The 27,767-nt window shown below is 40.1% G+C and overlaps 1 protein-coding gene across 6 annotated transcripts; it reads left to right on the top strand.

The window, feature by feature from the left end:
- Positions 1-442: 442 nt before the first annotated feature.
- On the top strand, positions 443-27,560 carry LOC125306155 (zinc finger CW-type PWWP domain protein 2-like). 6 transcript variants are annotated; one of them, XM_048261350.1, is made up of 6 exons: positions 443-523; positions 996-1,333; positions 1,434-1,596; positions 1,685-1,805; positions 2,010-2,152; positions 26,881-27,560. In XM_048261350.1, exons 2-6 carry the CDS (start codon positions 1,035-1,037, stop codon positions 27,034-27,036), a joined length of 882 nt encoding a protein of 293 aa, XP_048117307.1. In that variant the 5' UTR covers positions 443-523; positions 996-1,034; the 3' UTR covers positions 27,037-27,560. The 6 variants fall into 6 exon arrangements, with proteins under 6 accessions (XP_048117307.1, XP_048117306.1, XP_048117308.1 ...); XM_048261349.1 differs by having other exon boundaries at positions 489-650; XM_048261351.1 differs by having other exon boundaries at positions 489-644; positions 2,046-2,152; positions 26,881-27,559.
- Positions 27,561-27,767: the final 207 nt, after the last annotated feature.

Genomic DNA, 27,767 nt, shown 5'->3' with positions numbered 1-27,767 from the left:
TAGACATTCTCTGGTTGCATTCTTATGAAGGCTATCTACAGAATGCCTTGAAACACATGCTTCAAATTTATCATGGGTCCAGATTTTTATTTTGTAGGTCATGTCAGAAGAGATGAGAGTGTCTCCAAACACCTGGTTAACTTTCTCTTAAAGGACTTTTGCATATTCAGAACATTGTGAAAGTTCAAACTAACCAGGCTTCCTCTGTAACGCACCAGTAGGTCTGCCAATCTACACATTTTTGTCAATGTCAATAATGTCAATGTCAATTTTATTTATAAAGCGCATTTACAGACGGCTTAGCCGCACCAAAGTGCTTCACAATAAAGTGCAATAAATAAAAACGTTAACACTGTATCGTCATGTTCATTAAAACATATGTAGCCTGATCAATGTTGTCATCCTTCTTGCTGGACCCTCTGCTTGAGCTGTGATGTGATATGTGATAGATATCCATGGTGTAGCTCCGCCCTTCTGTTAGTAACGTCTCAACCTCAACTCTGTGAGCTGGCTAACAGTAACGGTAACTAATCTGGTATCTGGACCCCAGTCCACTTTTTCCTGACTAACCTGTATTGGTAACTTAAACATTTTGTGACAAGCGGGAAACATTGAAGTCTTGTCGTTCCGACAGATAAACCAAGGCAATGGTGACATTATTTTAGGAGCTGTCTATAATATTTAATTAAATTATCGATTCGATTAGCTGGTGTTGCTAGGTGGCTAGGGTACGTTAACATAACTATGCTAACAGTGATGAGTGTGCTAACTGATTTTAGGAATATTCTTGCAAAGATAGTTTAACTTACCTGCCATTTTAGTCAATTTGTAGTTAGCGTTAATGCAATTAAAAGTATTTTAAAGGTTTATGAAAGTGTATGTATGGTTGCAATGACGTGTGCTTGCTGTCACTAATGTAGCTTAGATCACCTGAATGAAATGGCAAGGACTTGAGACAACTTGAATGACTTTAGTGTACTGTTCACTCATAACAGGGTTGATTGAATAAACCTAGTCTGCAAAATAAGGACTGAATGGATTATCCTGACCAGATTGTTAATGAAGATGAAGCAACATTCCTCTCAAAATGGATTTGGGTTCAGTGTGAGTCTCCAAACTGTCTGAAATGGAGGCTCATTTCCAAACATGATAAATTGGACCTGGATGAGCCATGGTTCTGCCACATGAACCCTGACCCGTGTTTCAGCCAATGCATAGTACCTCAGTCTTCAAACTACAAGGACTCCACCCTCAGACAAAAGGGCCTCAAGGTCATCTACTCCAAATTACCTGCTGGAAGCTTGGTTCTGGTAAAAGCCAGTAAATGGCCATTGTAAGTAGCCTACAACAAAACATAAATAACTGTTTCCTCTGTATGACTTTTTGTATTGTTATTTGTGTTAAATTGAGATTTATTTTTGTGCAATGCACAGGTGGCCAGCAATACTGAGCGCCGACCCCTCTTATGATGAGTATGTGACTTATGATGAAGATGGGGACGTGGAGCAGTACCATGTGGAATTTCTTGGAACTCCACACTCAAGATTTTGGGCACTAGCACCCAAAGTAGAGCCCTTCCGTCCACTACCAGCTAATGTGAGAGTCATCTAAGTGAAAAACTGTATGTATGTCATTTGCCTCATTGAAGAAGGAGACACATGTTCAGTTTATTTGTTTTTCTAAGGCCAAATGTTTGAAGGGTGTCTTAAAGCAATCCTATAAAATTGCTATGGAGGAAGCAATGGGCATTCAAGACATGTCTTGTGAAGAGAGGCTCCAGTTGTGTCACTTTAAGCCAGAAGAGTGTAAGTTTGTTCAAATCTTATTATATTTCATATAATTGCCAAAGAATTTAGGACAGCCACAAGACTTATCAAAATGTTCACTGTATACAATGTGATCGCCATCATGAGGTAATGTCTTAGTTTGATATGATCAAACCATCTGGTGTTTTGGGATTGTATCAGTTTATTAGTCACAAGTTAAACCTGGCACATCATGTCATTAAGGTGGGATCCAGTTAATGAAAACCTGTGTTAGTGCAGTGCTTTTCCAGGCCAAAGGATTAATGCAGTCAATAGAGAAGATGATAACAGATTGCGCTGTGGAGACCAAATCAAAGCACAGTAGCACCACCAAGAGGCAAGGCAAGGTACAGTCCCCAAGCTTTAGTGTCTACTATTTAGTGCTCTGGTGGGCCAAACGTGACGAAAAAATAAATATTTTTGCCATGACGAGATTAAAGTCGACATGTCGACAAAAATATTTTTCATGTTGACTTTAAAGTTGACATGTCGACATTAAACTAGAAATTTCGAGAATAAAGTTGACATATCATATCGACTTTAATCTCGACATTTCATCTTAGTTTGGAGAGAGCGACTGCTCCTGCCACTGAATCCGGACACTAGTCAATCTCAGACTCAGACAGTTGGCCGACGACTCATACTAACTAATTTTGAATGTCGAGAATAAAGACGAAATATCAAGATTAAAGTCAACATGATATTTCAACTTTATTTTTGAAATGTTGAGTTAAATGCCGACTTTAAAGCCTACATGTCGAGTTTAGTCAAGTGAAGTTTATTTATATAGCGTATTTCATACATAGAGGTCATTCAATGTAGCCATACTCAATTCTAATCAGAATATGAGTCTGATACTGCTCTATTGGGACGTAATTATGGGGCGTGTTTCAACCGATACAGGGGGGGACACCATTTAGCCTAACGTGACTTGAGAGGGACAGGATTCAGGAACTAAGACAGGCCCATCTTCTGTCTGACTCAAGTCAGGTTAACCCATGCATTAAACCACATTGTCACTTGAACGCTTGAACATACCGGTAGTTCACGTTGACAATGGAGAAACGCTTAGCTTACTTAGTTCATGACAGAAATTAAGTTTTGTGTCAAAACGTTGTAAAAACACAACCCACACACTGCCTTTATTTGGTGCAAATCTCCTTTACTTTATAGTCCGCCATCACCGCGAGTGCATACAAAATGTTTTGCAATTTACCTTCGTTAGTACCAACAGTCGTTGCTTTTTTACTGCGGCGATTCGCAATTGAGTGCGCATCTAATGTAACAGCGGTGTCTTCGCGGAGACATCCTCTCCAGTTTCATTTGTGCTGTTGTTGCGAGCGAGCTTAAGCCTATAGACTACGATATGGGAAATACTTTATGCGATCAGCTTCAGAAATTAATGGGTTTTCCTTGGCCTGTGCTATTTCACCAAGTTTTGCGAAAATTGTAGTTTTTGCGATGTTGACAAACATGCATAGCACATGGAAGCTCTTGATAGCGCATGCCACTAACGTCTATAAAAACAATATATTTATGGAATAAAACTAGACAGGTACCTCGGATTAGCATTGCTGTTTATTCATAAACTACAATTTTCAGCAGCCAGCGGAGGGCATTTAGCCTATTCTTCCGGACAATATTTTGCGTCTCCCCTAATTTTGAAGCAGTGGCACCTCTAAATGAAGAGGAAACACTGTTTCCTGCTTTTAATGCTTTAAATAGGCTACATCAATACAATATATAATATGTGCAGTGTTCCCCCTACAATGTATTCATTAGCGGCGCAGCGCCGCTCCTGGAATTCAAGCGTGAATGCAAAAAAAGTTGCCTAATTAAAAAAATAAAAATAAAACACGCAAGTGAACTTCAGGAACAGCTGCCGTTCGTTCAGGTTTGATGTCAACAAATAATAGTAGGCTAACGTTGAAGGCGCAGTCAGGGATTTCACTGGAGATCACGTTTGTTTGTGTTTATGTTAAGTTTATTAGCAGACGCAATTTTGTGCAAAAAAACAAAGCCTACATTATGTTAACCAAGGAACCAAATTAAACACGCCAGCGAGATAGCTCACCCAAGTAGCCTATTCCCAGATAAATTCCACGCATTGTTTCAATTTTGTTTGTGATACAGGCAATGCTTTCAAGCCCTGTGTTGCTAACATACCTAGGCTGTGAAACACAGCTAGGAGATTATAGTGAGATTTAACCGTAGTAATGCCCTTCCACGACTGTTGGCTTATTGTTTGGAATACAACAACATCCCATGTTCTTGCATAGATGTATTTTGGTTTGTTTTCTTTGTGTTTCGGGAGTATTTCAACCATAATTGCATGCTTATCTCCTTGCATGCTTATCTCCAGTGTATGAAGCACAGCAGCGGTTGCTATAGCAACCATAGACTCTGAACAGGACGGCAGATAGCACTTAGGCAAAGTCTTTGGCAAGATCTGAATGTAAACAGATAATACCGTTCAAGTTTTTTTTTTATTTCCTATTTCTTTCAATTCTTTAACTTAAGACATGTAAGAAGTAAGTTTATTCGCTGGGCAACGTGCAAACTGACGAGTTACATTAGCCCTAGCACTATGAGCTACGATAAATGTTAGCTAGAATAGCTAGCTTCTAAGTGTGGCAGCTAGTTATTATTTCATGTTCTGATATGACATTCTTAACGTTTTGACAACTGCAAGACAAGAAGCAAGACAAATAAAGTAACCAAATCGCTTTGCAATATTTTAGTCCAGAAATACTTATGGGTGTTCATTTACCATAATGTTAATTACAGTAGCCTAATGTAACGTTATCTCCCCTTGCTGTTACCGCCAGTTTTAATAACTTTACATTTGCGATCATGACCCATTTCATCTAACAACACCACTGGCATCTTCTTTGACTATCAGACCCCAAACAGCAATACATTGAACTACAAAGATGTTATAGTAATGGTGTTCAGTTCATCATAATCTTTATGACATAATGTAATTTGCCGCCCGTCTCCCATCTTTTTGCCGTCCAGCATGGAGCCGTCACGTGACTTAAGTCACGTGTCTGCAAGGGGTGAATTGGTGGGTTTAATTGAATTTCAGTAATAGGATATGCAACCATTTACATCTGGAGATAGTTTGTAATTCCTGTAGAGCTCACCAAAATTATAGAAATGATACAAGACACTTATCTCCTATAATCCAAGATAGAATTTCCTCGAGTTTTTGAGCATTTATTTTACCAAATGACATGGAAAACATAATTAATTTCATCCACATATTCTTATGCACCATGCACAACAACGCTACTAAGTTAGCTTAAAACCATGAGAATCAAGCAAGCCTCTCGGGCCGTCACGGCATTAAAGTGACAGGCACTCAATTCGACTTGCACAGCACCAATACAGTGTAATGACATGAAAGAGAAGTCTATATAGTTTATACATTGCTGTGCCAAAGTTAAGACACCCATGCTGAAATTGACTAAAGGGAGGAATAAAAAAACATGTTTTGCCTTTTGTCTTAATGCCTTAATTAAAAAAAATAATAGGACAAAAAAATCATTTTTTTGCATTTTTAAACAACCAAAACACATAATGCATAACGAAAATGACATGGCTGTAAAATGATCAAGCAATTGGCACAGAGGTATTTTATTCTAACTCCAACATTAGGCTACAAAACTAAGCCCATTTATTGCAATTTACCCATTTAGTGTTTTTAAGTGTCAGTGCCATCAATTAAATAATGTTGAAAATGCTCTCTGTAAAATTGCAGCCTCTTGTGCATGACTTAGCTGGGCGAACAAAGCTGCCCATACTATGTTGTGAAGTGCTGGGAGGGAGAATAGGGAAAGCAATTTAATGTATTAATGTGTAGCCTACAACAAGTTTCATGCTGTAATCTAGACCTGACATCAACATAAATATCTGTTTTATGTAGATTTCTACACCTGCAGCATTTACCATTAGGCTACTAACAAATAATTGTACCATTAGGCTACTAAAAAATAGCCTACCATTAGGCTACTAACAAATAATGTTACCATAAGCTACTAAAAAATCATTTCTGGGGTGAGCCTATTTGCTATGGTAACCTAGCAACCTGTGTGTGCACGCGTGCGGTGCGTGAGGAAATGGGGGTGCATCTGAGGATGAGGGTGCATGCATGTGTGTGAGGGGTTCTTTTTTAGGCATACTGTCTTGCAATTGAACGTGAATAAGTTTACTTACTTAAAAACATCAAAGCTAAACAAGCTATCATGACATCTCTACAAATACAGCATGTTTTTAAAATCAGCCAACATCAATGTAGGCTATAGGCTACGTAGATAGATGATAGATAGGCTAGATAGATTGATAAATAGCCTAGCCTACTTTATTGACGCTTGGTGAAACAGCATGGAGTGGATATTTAGGTTCAGATGCTTGTTCTTTTCCTTTTTGAGTATGTAATGATCAGGGCTGCCAACTTTTCAAAAAACCTTGGAGTGAGATTTGGTGGGGCCAACCAAAATTTTGCTTGCGGAAATTTTTGTTTGGCTCATTCAGCATTATACCGTACAGTAAAAAAAAAACGTACATCAGTGGTTCTCAGGTGTAGGGACCAGGCATGGACAGATTATGAACTTTCGGGCCCCTGGGCCCACATGTATTAAGGGCTCCCCACTAATTGTCGCACATGTGGAAGGGGGGTTTGGGGGTCCTCCCCCAGAATTTTCTTCATTTGTTTGATGTGATTTCCTGTATTCTGGTGCATTTTGGTAGCTTAGAAATCTAGACACACCCTAAAGGCAGCAAATTACATTTGCTTCCAGGGCTAGTCTAGCAACTCTCCGTTGGCTTGTGAGCTCGAAAAATTAAACTTCTATCAGGCCAATCAAATCGTCTATAGAGTCGTTAGGGGGGCATAACATACTGATTGATGGCAGAGTTGCAACGGTTTGGCTTAAATTCCCTGCTACTTGAAAACAAAGAAGATGGATATTGCTGTTGGCCAACAGTGTGACACGAGTTACGCTTGTTTTGAGATGGCAAAAGTTTGAACTAGCCAACTAGCTCCGTTGGTGGGAAAACGCATGGGACTCAGTGCTGTCCTTTTGCGTGCAGAGGGAATTTGAAAGACAACCGATTATCCCACCCCTCGGACTGAGCACTGCGAACGGTGAGTGCCCAGACCCTACATTTTAATGTGGGTCTGGCTCGTCAGGCTAGCATTTTGGGGATGGCCAATACTAAATTCAATCAGATTCATAGCCTACATCCTGATGTGTTATAATATATAACACATCAGGATTAGCACAATAATATTGCCTCAATATTGAGGCAATGATTCCATGCAAAGGCTTGGGCTTCAGGGCACCCTGACACCTTGGGCCCCTGGGTCTGGGCCCAGAATGCCCGTGCAGTAATCCATCCCTGGGACCAGGGTCCCAGAGTTAAATGAACATTGGTATCAAAAGGATCTAGCCTACTACTAGGACCATGGGCGTCGGAGGCATTGTAAAAGTGGGTGGGACATTTCAGGGGGGGGGGTATGGGGGTCCTCCCCAGAAAAAAATGTTTGGACTAGATGCAATTTCCTGAATTCTGGTACATTTTAACAGGTTATTTAGATACTTTTATATAACAAAATAAAGCCAGCCTACGAAATTAATTAAATGGGGGTCCAAACTAACAATTTTAAAAAGTGGGTGGGTGTTTTGTAAGAATTTAAGAAATGTTTGTATATTTTAACTTTTAAATGCATCAATCAGGTGCACTTTCAAAATAAATTCAGAGGTCAAACTTGCTTATTTTTATGGAAATATTTGTGCTGTAGCCTAAGCTATTTTGCACTTCAGAATTATAACCATGCACACACAGGTGGAATAGTTATGGTGATATTGCAATGAGTTCACAACCACAAAAACATATGCTACATTTCACAGTTCAGAAATGTTCAAAAATGTGTGTACATTTCAGCACTCAATGAAATTATGCAGAAGTGGTCACGTGTTATTCCGCTGGTTTATTTAAGATAATATATTGGTCATTGTAATGGCCATAGCCTATAGCCTACATGCTATTCCTTTTTCAGGATGTACCCATATCTGCATGATGTGAATGTTTGCATATGGCTTATGTCAGGCTTTATATCAATATTTGTGTCTCGTTATTTGATTTTCTTCATATTTTTTGCATTAATGTCACTAGGAAGCATGCCAATATAAATATATTCATTTATCTGTAATGGGATTGGCTGGAACCTGACAATATAAGAACCATGATGGTGGGATAATCTATGGCTGAGCAATTTACAAAAATGTATGTAGGCCTACTGACAAATAGTTTACATTAGAATACATTATAATTTAGCCCCAATGAGGCTATGTAGAAATGTGTTGCAATTTCAAAACCGGATTACTCAGGAACCACTTCTTGCACAAAGGCATGCTTTATATCCTCGTGATTCGCACGGTTTGCTGTTTATTGTGATATTGGGTTTGCGCGTGTTGTGTGAAGGGTTAGTGAAATATTAAACCGAGAGTAATGGGTGTGCACTGTGTGCAAAATCCAAATATGATTAGCCTAAATTGCACCTCGGTTCAATGTTAATTTTCATGAACCATTTATCACAGCAACTTGGCTAATATCATTGGAAAGCTTCACCTGATGTGTGATATCATATGTATAGGTTTAGTTTAGTTGAACCTCATCTGCCAGGTATTTGACCTACCAGGTTGACACTTCAGCATGAAAAATACTCAATAATACTCAAAGCATACCTGAAGCCGGGGAAATGCAGGGGAAATGCCTGGGACGGCTTCTGAAGTATATCATAAAATGAGAAAATTTAGAAAATTCCACAGACAGGGGGTGCTCTTGAACCCTCTCACCGCCTCTGAAAGCATAACCGTGGCTCAACAGGTAGATCTATAGATAGGCTAAACTAATTTTTCAGGCATCTGACCGACCGGGTTGACACTTCAGCGTGAGAAATCGGGGGTGTGGCGTGTGAGTGTGTGAAACTAATCAAATGCGTGTGTCTCACGGCCAATGCGTGAGAGTTGGCACCTATGGTAATGATCCCAAAACTTTACTTGAAAACTTTAGACATTCTCTGCCATTTATGGATATATTGACTCCGCCATCGCGCCAGCTAAATTCAGAATGTACGATTCACGCGCTAGTGGTGTGCTTCCTGAACAACGGTTCGTGTGGAACAATCAGATCCCCTGCGTGATAGTGCGCGTCATAAAAATTTTACGAGGCTTCGAGGCAGGGTTTTTTCCTCGAGTAATTTTTGTAATCGAGTTATTCGAGTAACTCGATGAATCGTTTCAGCCCTACATGTATCGTAAATAAATAAATGTTATTTTATAAATAAATGTCTTAACTTATGCACAACACTGTATATTTATGACCGCCGCGCAGCGAAGCGGCGGTCATATAGGTTTAGTCAGATTTTTTTTTTTTTTTTCTTTTTCGCATGCCGAAATTTCCGTCAATGATTCCCGGGACACTGAAAGACCGGGGTACACGAAACTTGGTGGACATATAACCCCACATGGATAGCATGGAAACATCGTTTTTCGTTTTGATCTGTAGCCCCCGGCTGAATTGGACCCCGAAAGGAGGGGGGCAGACACAGTTTTCTGTGAATATCTCGAAAACCGTAGGGTTTAGGAGGACCATTTTCTTTTTGTATGTTGATCTCAAGGGGCCATGTCAACTCATTCCATAACCACTCATTTCATGTATAGCGCCACCTAGTTAAACACAAAAAAGTAAAAATGAGGTGGTGTAATTGAAGGTATCTGTGACCTAACATAGTCAAAACTGCACGAAATTGGAAGTGTAGGATCATTATGACACCCTCTGTATGCACGCCAAGTTTTGTGGAATTCCGTTCATGGGGGCCACACAATAAATTAATTTATGTTACTATACACCAACTGGCCTGTAGGTGGCCGGAGACAGTTTTCTGTGAATATCTCGAGAACCGTAGGGCCTAGGAGGTCCACCTTTTTTTTATATGTTGGTCTTAAGGGGCATGTCAACCCATCCCATTACCACTTATTTCATGTATAGCGCCACCTAGTTAAAAATTAAAAAAGCAAAAATTAGGTGTTTTCATCACAATATCTCTGGCTGACAAGGTCAAAACTGCACGAAATTAAAAGTGTAGGATCATTATGACACCCTCCGAATGCATGCCAAGTTTTGTGTACTTTCGGTCAATGGGGCCCTACAATAAAATAACTTATGTGTACATTTAGTGAGGTACACCAACAAGGATTCCGGGACACTGAAAGACCGGGGTACACAAAACTTGGTGGGCATGTACCCCCACATGGATAGCATGGAACCGTCATTTTTCGTTTTGATCTGCAGCCCCCCCGCTGGACTGGACCCCCGAAAAGGAGGGTAGGGCAGACACAGTTCTCTGTGGGCAGACACAGTTCTCTTTTATGGTATGTTGGTCTCAAGGGCCCACATCAACCTGGCTCATAATCACTCATTTGTGATTTTGCACCCGGTAAAAAATGAAAATGCAATATTATTCTGCTTTAATCGCCCTATCTTCAGTTAAGATGTTCAGAACTGCACCAAATTTTATGTGTATGATTGACCTGGCATTCTCTGGGGGTCTGGGGTATGCCAAGTTTTGTAGAATTTCATCCATGGGGGTCTAAAAAAAATTAGGTTATGTGTACATTTAGTGACTGTACACTCATTGGCCTGTAAATGGCGGTGCACACATATAAACATGCACACACACAGGCACCCACAAACTATCGGTATTAGAGCGGCCGATACATAATTACAAATTCAGTAGGATCAAAAGAAAGCCAAAATAAATATTCATCATCATCATCATGGCTGCATTTTCAGTATTGGCGATAAGTAGTCGTTTGTCCACTAGATGGCGATCGTTGCAGTGAGGCGTAATTTTGTTGGAAGTTAAAAGTGGGTTGGGGAAAAACAATGGACACTTCCTACAAGGACTGTAATTTACATGAGCGAACATCTAATAAGGACAGGACGATGTTCACATGAAGTGTAATTCCCATTTCTTCTTGAAGCCTAAATAAATCTGAGGATGTTTATCGGACATGCTTGGTTTTTACTGCAGGTACGTTAATCTTGTAATATCAATAAGGACCTAGGTAATGTTACCGTTAGCGTTGGTTGAGTGATGGAGGCCCATTTGATTGATTGCATTTGTAGAAAACTATAAATGCGGTTATACCAAGCAAATTGATAGCAGCACTGTTTGTATCTTCGACTGTCATTTATTGCACGTGCTACAAAATCATTCTGTGCAATGGAAGATTTACCAACGTTACACCGGTCTGATACAGTTTTGCCTATACATGCGTGAGACTGAGACGCCTGTTTATTTTGTTTTAAGTGCGTGCAGGGTGTGAGAGGGGAATCGATGTGCTTTGATTCCAGCTTGGTAGTTGTAGTCTGTGAAATTAAAAAGCACGTGTGTGTGAAGTATCCAAACAATGACACCTTCATTTCATTATGGCTGCTTTTAGCAACACACCTTAAGCTACTGTGTAGTGGGTCCCATTTAGAAGTGGCTACTTCATTCGCGCTTTCCTTGACTCATGGAGCTGCGTGAATGTTATTACAACTTTTCGCCACGATATGGCAGTTTAAGTCCGCTTGATACTGTAAGTCGTAAGCCATTGGTTCCAAAGGAGATTTTATTTGTGTCGCCAGCATAGCCTATTGACAATTTATGTTGTAAATAGGCCTACCTTATAATCCTACCTGTAGCTTAGGGAAGCTAACAGCTTTCTATTAGGATCTAGTTTGTTAGTTACAGTTTTGTCATAACTCCCTAATGCATTTTTGCATTTAGAATAGCCAGGCGTGTATATCTCAATCTGAAAATTAAACAATATCGGGTGCCTATGGACTAGGCTGGGTGAACCCAGCCTGATCTGCCCGCTATTTATTTTTTTGATTTCTTAAAAGATTGAGCTTGGTCTGATGAAAGCCAGACTAGCCATGGACCTCAGTTACACAATGCAAGGGAACATGAATCAGCCTATATTTCCACAAACAATAACGGACAAAAGCTCTTCAACTTTGGCCCGTAAAAATGTGTATGAACAGTCTAGCTTAACGCATTTCATCAAGGCCCATTTGGACATGTCAGTTATTTGCACCACTGGTTAGATGTAAAACAGCATTTCGTTTCAGACTACTGTTACTTAATTTGTGCATTAACAATAACGTTTCAGACTACTGTTACTTAATTTGTGCATTGACAATAAAGTATTACATGAACTAAAGATGACTAAAATCTTATGTAGAAGAAGAAACATTCACAAAAAATCCATCCATCCAAAATGCCCTTTGTTTTTGATAGCTGTTGAAAACGGCATGGAACTGACAGAGATGTTTTGTTTATAAATACATAATAAATAAATAAATAAATAAATAAATAACATTATGCTGATACCTTTTGCTTTTCCCAAATACAATGTAGCCTACAGGTGTAAGTGACCTTTCATCAATCCAGTTGCAATGGATGAACTGTGATGAACTGCCCTACTTGTGATTGTTTAGAGATTTTAAAGGTTTTATAACAATGCTACATCTTCTTTGGCTATTGTACAATCTATTCACCTTTTCAGCACTAGTAGGCTACTTTCTGTGCAGCCGCACACACACACTCAGGCATGCCAAACAAGCATACACAAAAGTTTCAAGAGTGGGGGATGGAGTAAAATATGGAGACAAATTGAAGTGTGATTTATTTTCGCGGAACGGCTGTACAGGACTGAGCGGCGGTCATATTTTGTACCGCTATGCGGTACATCTAGTCTAAATAGTAATAGTTTGTACAGTGGCCTACAGTAATAGTTTGTACAGTGGCCTACTAATAATGTAAATGAAAAAGGTAAAGGAAAAACATGAATAATCCTGTTCAAGTATGCAATAATCATGCTTTGTAAATGCTTGTGTTGATAGTTATGTCATAATTTGTAACTCAATCTGTCCATTTCTTTCACAAAATCCACCAGAAGTCACCATTTAAGGAGTATTTTTTCAATTTTTTCTTTTTTTTTTTGGGGGCTTCCTACGATCAACAGCACCGCTGCTGGAATTTTTTTTAGGGGAAACACTGATGTGAACTGAAACTGGACGGGCCATAATAACCTCTGACTAGTTTAGGCTACTTATTGTTAAATCTTAATGTGAGCGGCAGCCAGCAGGGGAGGATACGTCACAGGATTATTTAAAAAGCAAATGTGCGTCTGCCCTGATTCTGATACCGTGGCGGTATTAATTAAACTGTGGGGGGCCGCCATGCTGAAATAAACGTAGAGGAAACACTGTGTAGGAAGAACATACGAACCATCCTTCTTCTCCACAAATGCCTTAACATTGTTTTCTGGTCTTTTGTAAAAGTTATTGTGTCGTCAATATCTCCTACAACACTCATTAGTGAAATCTAAGAGATTTGTAGTAGGGTAGGCTATTAGGAAAAAACTGATAGCCTATATCCCCTCCGTTTTTAAAATAATTCTGTTGAACACTAATATACAACTAATATACACTACAAACATGTTATAAACAGCTGGGAAAGGCTGTCGCAAATCCCTCGAACAGGTGGTCAATCAGAGATTTCAAACGAACGAGGGAACAACATGTCACAAAGCAACACACTGTTTTCCCTTGATGAAAGTGAATCCATGAGTTTTCCCACATCTCAACTTTGGCCAAAGTTTTCAGAAATAATCGTTTTCAGTGATAAAACCTCATTGAAACTAGATGTACCGCATAGCGGTACAAAATATGACCGCCGCTCAGTCCTGGACATCCGTTCCGCGAAAATAAATCACACTTCAATTTGTCTCCATATTTTACTCCATCCCCCACTCTTGAAACTTTTGTGTATGCTTGTTTGGCATGCCTGAGTGTGTGTGTGCGGCTGCACAGAAAGTAGCCTACTGGTGCTGAAAAGGTGAATAGCCAAAGAAGATGTAGCATTGTTATAAAACCTTTAAAATCTCTAAACAATCACAAGTAGGGCAGTTCATCACAGTTCATCCATTGCAACTGGATTGATGAAAGGTCACTTACACCTGTAGGCTACATTGTATTTGGGAAAAGCAAAAGGTATCAGCATGTTATTTATTTATTTATTTATTATGTATTTATAAACAAAAACATCTCTGTCAGTTCCATGCCGTTTTCAACAGCTATCAAAAACAAAGGGCATTTTTGGATGGATGGATGTTTCTTCTTCTACATAAGATTTTAATCATCTTTAGTTCATGTAATACTTTATTGTCAATGCACAAATTAAGTAACAGTAGTCTGAAACGTTATTGTTAATGCACAAATTAAGTAACAGTAGTCTGAAACGAAATGCTGTTTTACATCTAACCAGTGGTGCAAATAACTGACATGTCCAAATGGGCCTTGATGAAATGCGTCGCTAGACTGTTCATACACATTTTTACGGGCCAAAGTTGAAGAGCTTTTGTCCGTTATTGTTTGTGCAAATATAGGCTGATTCATGTTCCCTTGCATTGTGTAACTGAGGTCCATGGCTAGTCTGGCTTTCATCAGACCAAGCTCAATCTTTTAAGAAATCAAAAAATAAATAGCGGGCAGATCAGGCTGGGTTCACCCAGCCTAGTCCATAGGCACCCGATATTGTTTAATTTTCAGATTGAGATATACACGCTCTGGCTATTCTAAATGCAAAAATGCATTAGGGAGTTATGACAAAACTGTAACTAACAAACTAGATCCTAATAGAAAGCTGTTAGCTTCCCTAAGCTACAGGTAGGATTATAAGGTAGGCCTATTTACAACATAAATTGTCAATAGGCTATGCTGGCGACACACAAATAAAATCTCCTTTGGAAACCAATGGCTTACTTAATTTACAGTATCAAGCCGGACTTAAACTGCCATATCGCGGGCGAAAAGTTGTAATAACATTCACGCAGCTCCATGAGTCAAGGAAAGCCGAATGAAGTAGCCACTTCTAAATGGGACCCACTACACAGTAGCTTAAGGTGTGCAGCCATAATGAAATGAAGGTGTCATTGTTTGGATACTTCACACACACGTGCTTTTTAATTTCACAGACTACAACTACCAAGCTGGAATCAAAGCACATCGATTCCCCTCTCACACCCTGCACGCACTTAAAACAAAATAAACAGGCTGCCTCAGTCTCACGCATGTATAGGCAAAACTGTATCAGACCGTGTAACGTTGGTAAATCTTCCATTGCACAGAATGATTTTGTAGCACGTGCAATAAAATGACAGTCGAAAGATACAAACAGTGCTGCTATCAATTTGTTGGTATAACCGCATTTATAGTTTTCTACAAATGCAATCAATCAAATGGGCCTCCATCACTCAACCAACGCTAACGGTAACATTACCTAGGTCCTTATTGATATTACAAGATTAACGTACCTGCAGTAAAAACCAAGCATGTCCGATAAACATCCTCAGATTTATTTAGGCTTCAAGAAGAAATGGGAATTACACTTCATGTGAACATCGCCCTGTCCTTATTAGATGTTCGCTGCGGTAAATTACAGTCCTTGTAGGAAGTGTCCATTGTTTTCCCCAACCCACTTTTAACTTCCAACAAAATTACGCCTCACTGCAACGATCGCCATCTAGTGGACAAACGACTACTTATCGCCAATACTGAAAATGCAGCCATGATGATGATGATGAATATTTATTTTGGCTTTCTTTGATCCTACTGAATTTGTAATTATGTATCGGCCGCTCTAATACCGATAGTTTGTGGGTGCCTGTGTGTGTGCATGTTTATATGTGTGCACCGCCATTTACAGGCCAATGAGTGTACAGTCACTAAATGTACACATAACCTAATTTTTAGACCCCCCATGGATGAAATTCTACAAAACTTGGCATACCCCCAGACCCCCAGAGAATGCCAGGTCAATCATACACATAAAATTTGGTGCAGTTCTGAACATCTTAACTGAAGATAGGGGCGATTAAAGCAGAATAATATTGCATTTTCATTTTTACCGGGGGTGCAAATCACAAATGAGTGATTATGAGCCAGGTTGATGTGGGCCCTGAGACCAACATACCATAAAAGAGAACTGTGTCTGCCCACAGAGAACTGTGTCTGCCCTACCCTCCTTTCGGGGGTCCAGTCCAGCGGGGGCTGCAGATCAAAAAAAAATGACGGTTCCATGCTATCCATGTGGGGGGTACATGCCCACCAAGTTTTGTGTACCCCGGTCTTTCAGTGTCCAGGAATCTTTGTTGGTGTATCGCCACTAAATGTACACATCAATTATTTTATTGTAAGGCCCCCCATGAACGAAAGTACACAAAACTTGGCATGCATTCGGAGGGTGTCATAATGATCCTACACTTTTAATTTCGTGCAGTTTTGACCTTGTCAGCCAGAGATATTGTGATGAAAACACCTAATTTTTTGCTTTTTAATTTTTAACTAGGTGGCGCTATACATGAAATAAGTGGTAATGGGATGGGTTAACATGCCCCCTTAAGACCAACATACATAAAAAAGGTGGACCTCCTAGGCCCTACGGTTCTCGAGATATTCACAGAAAACTGTCTCCGGCCACCTACAGGCCAGTTGGTGTATAGTAACATAAATTAATTTATTGTGTGGCCCCCCATGAACGGAATTCCACAAAACTTGGTGTGCATACAGAGGGTGTCATAATGATCCTACACTTCCAATTTCGTGCAGTTTTGACTATGTTAGGTCACAGATACCTTCAATTACAAGACCTCATTTTTACTTTTTTGTGTTTAACTAGGTGGCGCTATACATGAAATGAGTGGTTATGGAATGGGTTGACATGGCCCCTTGAGATCAACATACAAAAAAAAACTGACTAAACCTATATGACCGCCGCTTCGCTGCGCGGCGGTCATAATAATATGTATTTTCCATATGGGGTCTTAGAAGCCATCTGTCACCTAGCCACAGTGTTTTTGTTGCATAACATAATCAATCAAAGCATGTTCAGATGACGTGATAGACGAGGTGCTGTTGCTCACCTGTCATCGTAAAGCCCGATTTGATTGGTCTGCCAGATTTGGGGCAAGCATAGTTGCTCCACAACGGAGCAATGCTAGACCGAACTTCCCGACCTCAAATGTTGTGGGCGGGACTAAGTTCGGCTGGCACCCAGGCTACATTCAATGTGCTTCACATAAACAAAAAAAACAGTAAAAGCAAATAAAAGCATAGAAGGGCAATAGTCAAAGAATAGTTGAAAAGGTAAACATCATAATAAAAAAAGAAAATATAAAACATACAAGGTAAAATCATTTAAAAATAAAGAATAATTAAAAAGACAAAAGGTAGAATAATTTAAAGGCAGATTCAGAATTTGTAACTCAGTGTAGTTAGCAGAAGGCATTTGAGAACAGTTTGGTCTTAACCCTTTAGGCGCCAGAGGTTTTTTTCCGAAACGATCAATTTTGACATCTTCATTTCAAAAGGCTATATCTTAAAAGTGATAAGAGATAGAGACTTTCTGTAAATTAGAGAAATATTAAGGATGACCCAAAGTTTATGTAGAGATTAAATGTTTATATCTAATTTGCATATTATGACGTCATATGGTGGCGGCCATCTTGGATTATAGAATTTTCATGAAAAGTCGCATGTTTGAATGATAAAATGCACCACTTCTTCCCCCCCAAAATGTCCCTCACCTTCTGTATGCTATATTGCACAATACTGAATGCTCAGGTAAATAGTAAGTAGTGAACAAACTGTGTAAATCATTACTAATAAATGGCAGAAACAAACCAAATGCATGTAGCGGTAGACTGGCCTTTTGCTGTAGAGATTTTCCATTTACTACATACAGTAGGCACTCTGATTCCATGTATGGGGCACATATATATTATTTATATGACACACAAACACAAGTAGACAAGACCTGTTTAGTTCAAAAGCTCATTTGCCACGGCAAGGCACAGATCAGGAGTGAGATGACGAGACAAGACAAGAGACAATGTTAGTATTTTTTTTTTTTTTTGTTGTTTTGTTGATGTTTTTTTGTTTTTTTTCTTAGCTGACAAAGACACACACATCACAAGGACATGAACACACAAAAAGGAACACATAGTGTATGTCCTAAATGATCAGGGAAATAGATAGCAAATCAACAGTGTAAATCATTACTAATAAATGGCTGACATTTTTTTTTTTTATGTAGCAGGCCTTTTGCTGTAGAGATAATGACTCCCTATCCATACAGGGCCGGCATTCCCATCATCTTGTGATAGACTATGCATGACCCAAATGTGTGTGTGGGGAGGGAGAGGGGAGAGAGAGGGAGAGAGCGTGTCACCACCTCCACCATGCAAGCAGCATGGCCAAGATCTGCCCTACTTGTGGCGCCGAGTGGGAGAGAAGGGCGCAGCTCGGACTAGGCCTACTGTCATTCTCATTGCGACTCCCCACACTGCCACTACGTTCCCCCCTAACTGTCCTATGAGCACTTCGACCTCGTCTAACATACCCAGTGGCATTAGACAAAGGCTCCACCACATCACCACACACCAAATCATGTCATTCGGATGTGTTTTGATAAAGTTCGATTTGACCAGTACCAGTACCCAGTACCTTTCCGGAAATGTTGCCATCTTTGCTGCCATCTTCAGGGGTAAGTCCGTAGGAGTCGATTGCTGAGTGTGGAGTAACACACTCTGGAAATTCACAATTTCGTTGCCGTTTTTTTATTTTTTTTATTTTTTTAAACATAGTCCAGTCCATACAACTTCATTTCAAATTCGAGAAGAAATACTGGACTGTTTTTTTTTTTTTTAAATTTCCAGAGTGTGTTACTCCACATTTCCACTGAGACTTTCTGAAGATGGCAGCAAAGATGGCAACATTTCGGAAAGGTACTGGCTTGATGAAATTCATTCTGGACTCTCTATCCGACCACATAAAGACCTCCGGGATACTTCGATTTGGCTTTAGGGACCCTCTACTCACTACCACGTAAGTGTAATGTTGTTTGGAACTGTAGAAGAGGTATAAAAATAGCGTTTTGTAGCGGCGAAATTACATGCCTCGGTCACTTCCAGGCTAAGAGTTTTGACTAAAAACGGTAAAATCGAACTTTATCAAAACACATCCGAATGACATGATTTGGATGTCAACTCAACGTATGTACTCCCAATCATCCGTAAATTGATCAAAAGTACATTTTACTCCGGATAACTCCTTTAACGCTAGCCTTCGGGGCACTCGTACAGTAGAAAGAAATCGCTATTTCTATACCACTAACAAGGCTCAAAATAGCACCTACACAGTAGCATAATTAGGGTCTCTACATGTAAACCGAAGCATTGAGAACTTTGTAAGTGTACAGGCAGTTTATTAAAAAGAAACACATTACCGCTCACGTCTGGTTCACATACAGGCAGGCGCTTTGGGAAAACAGAACTCTGGAATGTGAAGTGAATCTCGCGTGAAACGTTGTTGCCGAAAGAAAGGACTGTGCAAAAGAGAATGCAACAGGAGACATAAGAGATGGCAGGTTATTTGGACGAATTTGAAGACATTGAGGATGAACCCTTATTGGACGTCGAACTATACCAACGAAGAGCTGCGGGAGCTCCGTGAAAGGGCTATGAGAGAGAGAGCTACCTGTAGTCAATGCCGCACACAGCCTCGCACTTCTGGAAACTGTAGGCTACCTGCGGACATTGGAAAGCTATGGCCACCGAAGAGGAGTGCCTGCGTTGCATGGAGTGGGACCTGTTGTGTCGCGACCCGCAAGAGACGCAGTGTTTTGTAGAGTCTGAAGATTCCCCCTCATTGATAAATAGGGCTGTAGTTGAAACTTTTTTCCATACCAGAGGGACCAGATAGACATCCACTAAGTAAGTACACTATACAAGTTATGTTACATCGGAGCAATTATTTCTGATAGGCCTATATTGAGCAAATTACGTTTGATTTTAGTTCACATCGCCTGCCTGTATATGTGAACCAGACGTGAACGGTAATGTGTTTCTTTTTAATAAACTGCCTGTACACTTACAAAGTTCTCAATGCTTCGGTTTACATGTAGAGACCCTCATGCTACTGTGTAAGTGTGGTACTGTAAGACCGGGGTACACAAAACTTGGTGGGCATGTAACCCCACATGGATAGCATGGAACCTCCTGTTTTCGTTTTGATCTGTAGCCCCCCCGCTGGACTGGACCCCCCGAAAGGAGGGTAGGGCAGACACAGTTTTCTGTGAATATCTCGAGAACCGTAGGGTTTAGGAGGACCATTTTTTTTGTATGTTGATCTCAAAGGGCCATGTCAACCCATTCCATAACCACTCATTTCATGTATAGCGCCACCTAGTTAAACACAAAAAAAGTAAAAATGAGGTATTGTAATCGCAGGTATCTGTGACCTAACATAGTCAAAACTTCACGAAATTGGAAGTGTAGGATCATTATGACACCCTCTGAATGCACGCCAAGTTTCGTGGAATTCCGTTCATGGGGGGCCACACAATAAATTAATTTATGTTACTATACACCAACTGGCCTGTAGGTGGCCGGAGACAGTTTTCTGTGAATATCTTGAGAACCGTAGGGCCTAGGACAGGGATGTGAAAGTCAAATACATTAGAGGGCCAAAAAAACAAATTTGCTACAAGCCGAGGGCCGGACTAGTTCAATGTTTATTAAAACATATTAAAATGACTGCACGTAACCTATTGAACCAAGACGTGGACTGTATTTTATTTAATGATTAAATGAATAATGACTGTGACGTGCGGGCAAAGTTTGCACAAATGTACGATTTTTCCCATCCTCACCGACCTTGTCATAAAACTTGTTTAAATGATCATATGATGCCTCCTTGCTGCTTTGTCGTCTACATCAGCCTTTCTCAAACTTCTTTGACCTGAGGCCCAGTCAAGGCATACTTTGGGGTCATAGGGCCGACCTACATGAACCCACACCCTCCTCCCACCTCCCATTAAATTATCATAATGATATCACAATTATTATTATTTTTATACTATATTGCTATACATGCACTTCAAAACAGTCAATGTTTAAAGTGCTAAGATTGTTCACAAAAGTTTGTGAAAACATGCACATCAGAGTACTGCTTTACTAATGTAAAATATAATTAGGCCTACAATAGTTTCATTGTTTTTGCATTGTTGCATGATGCTTGCATGAGAAATACTTCTCAAAACAACAGCAGTTATATGGGTGCTGTTGTTTTGGGATGTTTCCCTCATGCAAGCATCATACACTGATAGAATATTTATATGTTATTTAATTACATTTAATTTGAATACCTGAATGTAAGGATTCAGGAGACACAATACCAGCTTGTGTGAATGGTAAATGGCGGATCAGATCATGCGTAAATCACTGATCTGGAGATCTTTAACTATCTTTAACTAAGACTAATTAATAGCTTTTGGCTGACTTTAATACTTAATGCCAAACAGTGTTTTATATAGTCTGTGCTCTGTTTTTTATGGAAGTTGCATAAATCCACGTCGTTCAATGTCGTTTCATAATTAGCCTTCCAATAGGTTGAAGCTTAGCTTTGCTACCAACGTGCACACGCATGCATTGAATAAACGCTCATACCACGACTTAATTCTATGCCTCTATGTTTGATGACACCAAATTTCCTACTAATTGCAGAAATGTTTGTTTTCTTTTTCTGTCCGCGGCTCCTTGACCAATTGCGCAGCAAATTATCAGACGATGGACCGGGAATAATTTCACTCTGCAGACCATTGTCCACATTGCGGCCCGCGGCCCATAGTTTGACAAATGGTGACCTGCATGCCATATTAAGGCCTTTTTACGGTGTGTTTTAGCCAGGTTTTCGCGTGGAAGGCTCTGTAGAAATCTGGCACCCTATTCAACTAAGTTAAACTGAAAGAGCGTGCCGTTCACAGACACCAGAATGAACGAGTTCACAGTAACGTTCATCAGGCAGTAGTAGCCTAATACAGCACGTTCAGTTCACGTTCGCTCAAAATACATATGAACGAGTGACTTTCGTTCAATGAACGCGTTCAGGCACAACACTGGGTAGGGGGGTAGCTGAAAGTTGACATCTGCCCTGACTGAATACTGATGAATAATGAATGAGTGAGTTTGTGGGCTACCGTTGCATTGTGGGGAATGGAGTATTGATGCGCAAAACAGCAGCCGGCGGCTGTGGCCTGCGGGACGGTTCTAATACTAATCAAATATCATCCCGGGGGCCATAGATAATTCATTCTTGACTTTGACATGTCTGGCCTAGGAGGTCCACCTTTTTTTTGTATGTTGGTCTTAAGGGGGCATGTCAACCCATCCCATTACCACTTATTTCATGTATAGCGCCACCTAGTTAAAAATTAAAAAGCAAAAAATGTGGTGTTTTCATCACAATATCTCTGGCTAACATGGTCAAAACTGCACGAAATTGAAAGTGTAGGATCATTATGACACCCTCCGAATGCATGCCAAGTTTTGTGGACTTTCGTTCATGGGGGGCCTTACAATAAAATAATTTATGTGTACATTTAGTGACCGTACACCAACAAGGATTCCCGGGACACTGAAAGACCGGGGGACACGAAACTTGGTGGGCATGTAACCCCACATGGATAGCATGGAACCATCGTTTTTTGTTTTGATCTGTAGCCCCCCCGCTGTACTGGACCCCCGAAAGGAGGGTAGGGCAGACACAGTTTTCTGTGAATATCTTGAGAACCGTAGGGCCTAGGATGACCAATTTTTTCCGTATATTTGCCTCCAGGGGTCATGTTAACCCATTCCATGTGCACACATGTGCATAAACTGATACACACGCACACACATACATTCACAGTAATCATACGTATGACACATACTCACACAGTAGACATATGTACGCATGCATGCACATGCACAAACACACATACGCAGGCAAACACACAAGCACGCACACACACACACACACACATAAACATAAACGTGTATTATCGCACACATGTACACAATTCAAGAATTTCTCAGAATTATGAACAGGCAAGATGGGGTGGGGTTGTATAAAATGAATTTTACATGTGAAATCTATGAACTAATCATGTTTTGGTACTTGTTGTCTAGCAGATACCAGTGAGAATTGAGTGTGGATAATGCATAAGACAGTTAGAATCATATAGGCCTTTCAGCGTGATTTATTTTTGTGGAAAAAATGTGCTGGACTGGGCGGCGGTCATATTTTGTACCGCTCTGCGGTACATCTAGTTAACAATTAATTGATAAACTTTTAGAATACTTTGAGCACTGATGCAGTCGGCAGAGGCCTCTTACATTGTTTGCAGGTACAGTAGGCCTACTATACATTTCATTCCGCTGATGGCAAACGCCTTGAAACAGCCGCCAAAACAACCACCAGAGTATTACATGTGTACTGTTAAGACCCGCCATAGAGAATGAATGGGGGAAATTACGGAGGTTATAGTTTGACGATGTCGTACTCCCGTGCGGGCCGGATCCTATATACCACGGACATGTTTTGGGGGGCCACCTAAAATGAGGTGGCGGGCCGTAGTTTGGGGACCACTGGTCTAAATGGCTTGGGCAATGCAGCAAGATAACACAGTAGCCAGTTACCATGATCCACTGTGTTAACCTGCTACAAACACAATAACATACTACAGTAGGTGACCTATTTTACTTGTAGCCCTAGTAAATAAGTATGGCCAATTTCTCTAGGTTGTGTCAGCTTGGTTAGTGGCGCAAGCAGGTAAATGTCAGGTTATCATGCAAGCAGTTTAATTTAGTAGTGGTTCGAGACCCACGTGGAGTTTATTTAGTTTTATTTATTTGGTGGCATATTCATGGTCCAGCGCATGTAGCCTAGCCTACTACAGACAACCTGACACTTCCAACGCCGACACATCGTGTTGTAAAGCTTTATTAAACAACAAAGTGGAGCATCCCAAACATGTTTATTTGAACTTCAGTTAAACAGACAAATCTGCGGCCAGGTATCGGATGCTAAATCATCAGCTGAACACACCTGCAAGAGAAGGGGGTGGTTACGTTAACTCCAGAGGCAAAGTAAACAGTCCAGCCAGTTAACATGAAAGCCAGTTACCGTATAACACCGGAATTGTCCTTAAAGTCTAGATTTTTGACCTGGTTCTAACAGCAGGTTTTACTAACAGGTTTTTCTCCTGAGACCTAAGAAGTCGAGAAGGTGTGTACTGCTGAAGCATGTTTGATAGGTCCTGTTCCATTTACTGATTTATAAACAACCAGTAGTGCTTTAAAGTCAATTCTGTGACTTACTGGAAGCCAGTGCAGTGAGTTAAGAATTGGAGTAATGTGGTCAGTTCTTTTAGCTTTTGTGAGAACCCTAGCTGCTGCGTTTTGTATCACCTGAAGCTGTTTGATAGTCTTTTTAGGAAAGCCTGTGAAAAGCCCATTGCAGTAATCAACCCTGCTGGAGATAAATGCATGAATGCACTCATGAATGAGTTTTTCTAAATAATGTTTTGACATCAGCCCTCTAGGTTTTGCAATATTTTTGAGGTGGTAAAAAGCTGATTTAGTTATTGCTTTCATGTGGCTGTTGAAATTTAGATCACTGTCAATTAATACACCAAGATTTTTAACAGCCTTTGCTTTCAACTCTTTTGTGTCAAGGAGAGTGGCATCCCTAAGTCTTTCCTCCTTTTGCCAAATAAAATTACTTTAGTTTTTTCTTTGTTCAGCTGAAGAAACTTTTGAGACATCCAGTTGTTGAATTGTTCAATACACTGACAAAAAGGTTCTAGGGGACCATAGTCGTTAGGCGACAGAGCTAAGTAAATTTGTGTGTCATCTGCTATGATATGAAATCAAATTATTTTTAATGATTTGTCCAAGTGGGAGCATACAGTATAGAGGTTGAATAATAGTGGCCCCAAGATCGACCCCTGGGGAACACCACAGGTCAAGGACATTGGTGTTGCGGTACAGTTGCCGATGGCAACAAAGACCTCCTTTCTTGAAGATATGATTTGAGCCAGTTGATAACTATGCCTGTAAATCCAACCCAGATATCTAGTCTGTGTAATAAAATATTGTGATCAACAGTGTCAAATGCTGCACTAAGGCCCAGTAGGACTGATGTTTTACCTGAATGTGTATTGAGGTGTATGCCATTGAAAACCTTAATAAGAGCTGTTTCAGTGTTGTGATTTGCCCGAAAACCAGACTGAAAGTAATCAAAATACCCATTTGATGTTAGGAAGATGGTTAGTTGATGAAGTGGCTTTAGGTTTTCAGTGACTTAGGAAAAGTGCCAGACAGCAATGATATATTTACAATGTAAAGGACATCTTCCACTATAAGGTGAAAAACAGTTTTGAAGAAATTTGTAGGCAGAGTGTCTAAGCCACATGTTAAAGAGCTGAGATTCTGTACCATTTTTTCAAGTGTTATGTAGTCTATCAAGCTGAACTCTGACATCAAGTTAAGTTTCCCTGTATTTATAGCTGGAAGTTCCGGATGTTGAATTAGTAATTGAGCAGATATGTTGAGTCAGATTTTGTCAATTTTACCTTTGAAAGATGCAAACTCATTATTAGTTGAGAGAAGTTCAGGTGCTGAGAATATCATACAAGACAGTCATCATATAATTGTCCACTGCTGCTGCCATCAGTATTTTCCACTACACATTCCATTCCAGCTGAGAATATAAACTAAGAGGTTGTTGCTGCTTCAGAGATCCTTCTGAATGGGGAGGGGGTGGAGGTGCCCTGCGCTTCTTTGGTGCTAAAGGTCTCGGGCTAGTAGAACACTGTCTGTCTGTTGACGGTCTCGGGCTACTAAAAAGCTGCAAGGCTACTGGCAGCAGTCTCTCCATTCTTGCAGGGAACATCATGTGCTTGGGTGGGCATGGTGATGGGTATTCAGGGGATCCTGGGGAGTTTGATTTGGTAGTGGGGTGATAGGGTGGGGATGATGATGGAAGATTAGGGGGAGTTTGATTGGGTGGGGAGATGATTGGGTGTGAATGGTGATGGGAAATCAAGGAGGTTGGGGTTGAATATTGGTCCAGAGTCTCCATCTGACTTTGAGTCAAGACTTTGAGTCATTTCAACAGCACCCTCCTTATCGTGTGCAGTGGACGTGGCTGGGCATTGTTGAGCGGGTTGTTTATGTTTCTCCAAGGTCTGCATTTCAGTGGAGGCTACTGGGTGATTACAACGCATATATCTGTTTCAGCTTGTGCAGCGTGTTTGGTTTAGCCAAGTTGTTGATGTCATCAAATTGTTCCGTTTGTGTGACTACTGATCGCTTATCAGAGGTTCGGCTCAAGGTTGGCAGAAAAAAAGTTTGGTGCAGGAGAGAGAGGTGATAGTTTTCGGTTAAGATCTTGACCCCAGTCCAACTCAGCTTTATGCTATTTGGTCTGAAATATCGCCTGCGATTCCAGAAAAGGTTAAAATTGTCAATAAAATTCATCCCAACTGAAAAACATGTTTTTGCGAGCCAGGTGTTTAAAGTGAATAGTCTGGTAAATACAAAGTTTCCCTTGCGCTGGGAGTGGGCCACTGATGAAAATTTGTATTCCAAGCTCAGATAGGATCGAGAAAAGTTCCTTGAAATCTTCTTGGACATACGAGTTTAATCTTGTCATGGCAAAAATATTTTTTTTCTTCATGTGTAGCCCTCATACTCTGTTGTACAAATCAGTAGTCCTCATCCTACCACACCAGTGATTTATGACATAGATAATGGAGTGTAACGGTACACAAAATCACGATTCGGTGTGTACCTCGGTGGTACAGTAAGCCTGTAGGTACTGCTAACCTAAAATTCACTGACAATATTTTTAATGCGCAATGAGAATAGTATTTTTAAAAGGTGTCAAATATTTTTTACTTTAATTGACTAAAGTTACGTGTGGTCAACAACTTAATATGTATGTGTGGGAACTCGAATTTGAAACATGGTCCGAGAGCAAAACCGCCTTACCGTTAAAGACTGCATTTGGTACATTCGGTACGCATCTGTATTGAACCTAATGTCCTGTACCTAAATGTTTTTTTTTTTAGATGAAGGTTAATCAGGAAACAAGTGACGGAAGCATTATGGACATTGGTGACACTTTGTTCGTTGAGGGATTCAGATTTGAGAGTGCAGCTTCTGTGGAGGAATTAAGACAGCTGAATAACAGAGATCTGACTAAAGAGCTATATGCCCGTTATTGAAACCCCAGAAAACCAGTCTTGATTCAAATGTTTTAATACTCATCTTAATGTCAGTCTTGATTTAAATGTTTTAATGCTCATGTTAAGTTACACACATTTCCTTCATATATTTATAATTTATACTGTAGTACACCCTCTCGTTATGTTTCCAAGATTACATTTGTTTATTACATTGGAAAATGGTGTCATTATGCAGCTTTGTTTAAAGCAAACATTTAAACTTTTACTTTGTTTTAGCTATTTCTGATATGTATATAAAAAAGCTGTACACTGTATGACTGCAGTTCTATGATGCTCAATATTTAAATTCTTTACCTTTAGGAATTTCATCTAAATTAAATTGTTGTACTTGTTTTACAGCAGTGTCTCCCTCCAGAGTCTAAGATGCTTAATACTATTGTGCATTATTGTAGCACTGTATCTGCAATCACAAGTTGTTATACTTTATTTGTAGTCATTCTTCCACAGAAAAAGTGAATATTAAAGTTGTTTTATATAGAGAACACATCGTCGTTTTTTTTATGACAAAGCAGTGGCAGTCAGATGTGTGCATCACTAGCAGCCCCTAGTGGTAAAAGAGAGAACTTGTAACAGGCAAGCCAGTGCATAAATTGTATTGGTATCAGACTGATAACCTTTTTTATATCTTATGTGCCAAAAGACTTTTGAAAACCACAGTAGCCTATAATAGTGTTGCACGGGTCTGGGTTTTTTATGACCCACACCCACCC

This window comes from Alosa alosa, chromosome 13 (assembly GCF_017589495.1).
Source record: "Alosa alosa isolate M-15738 ecotype Scorff River chromosome 13, AALO_Geno_1.1, whole genome shotgun sequence".
NCBI classification, from domain to species: Eukaryota; Metazoa; Chordata; class Actinopteri; order Clupeiformes; family Clupeidae; genus Alosa; species Alosa alosa.
This window is presented reverse-complemented; position numbering and strand designations above follow the sequence as displayed.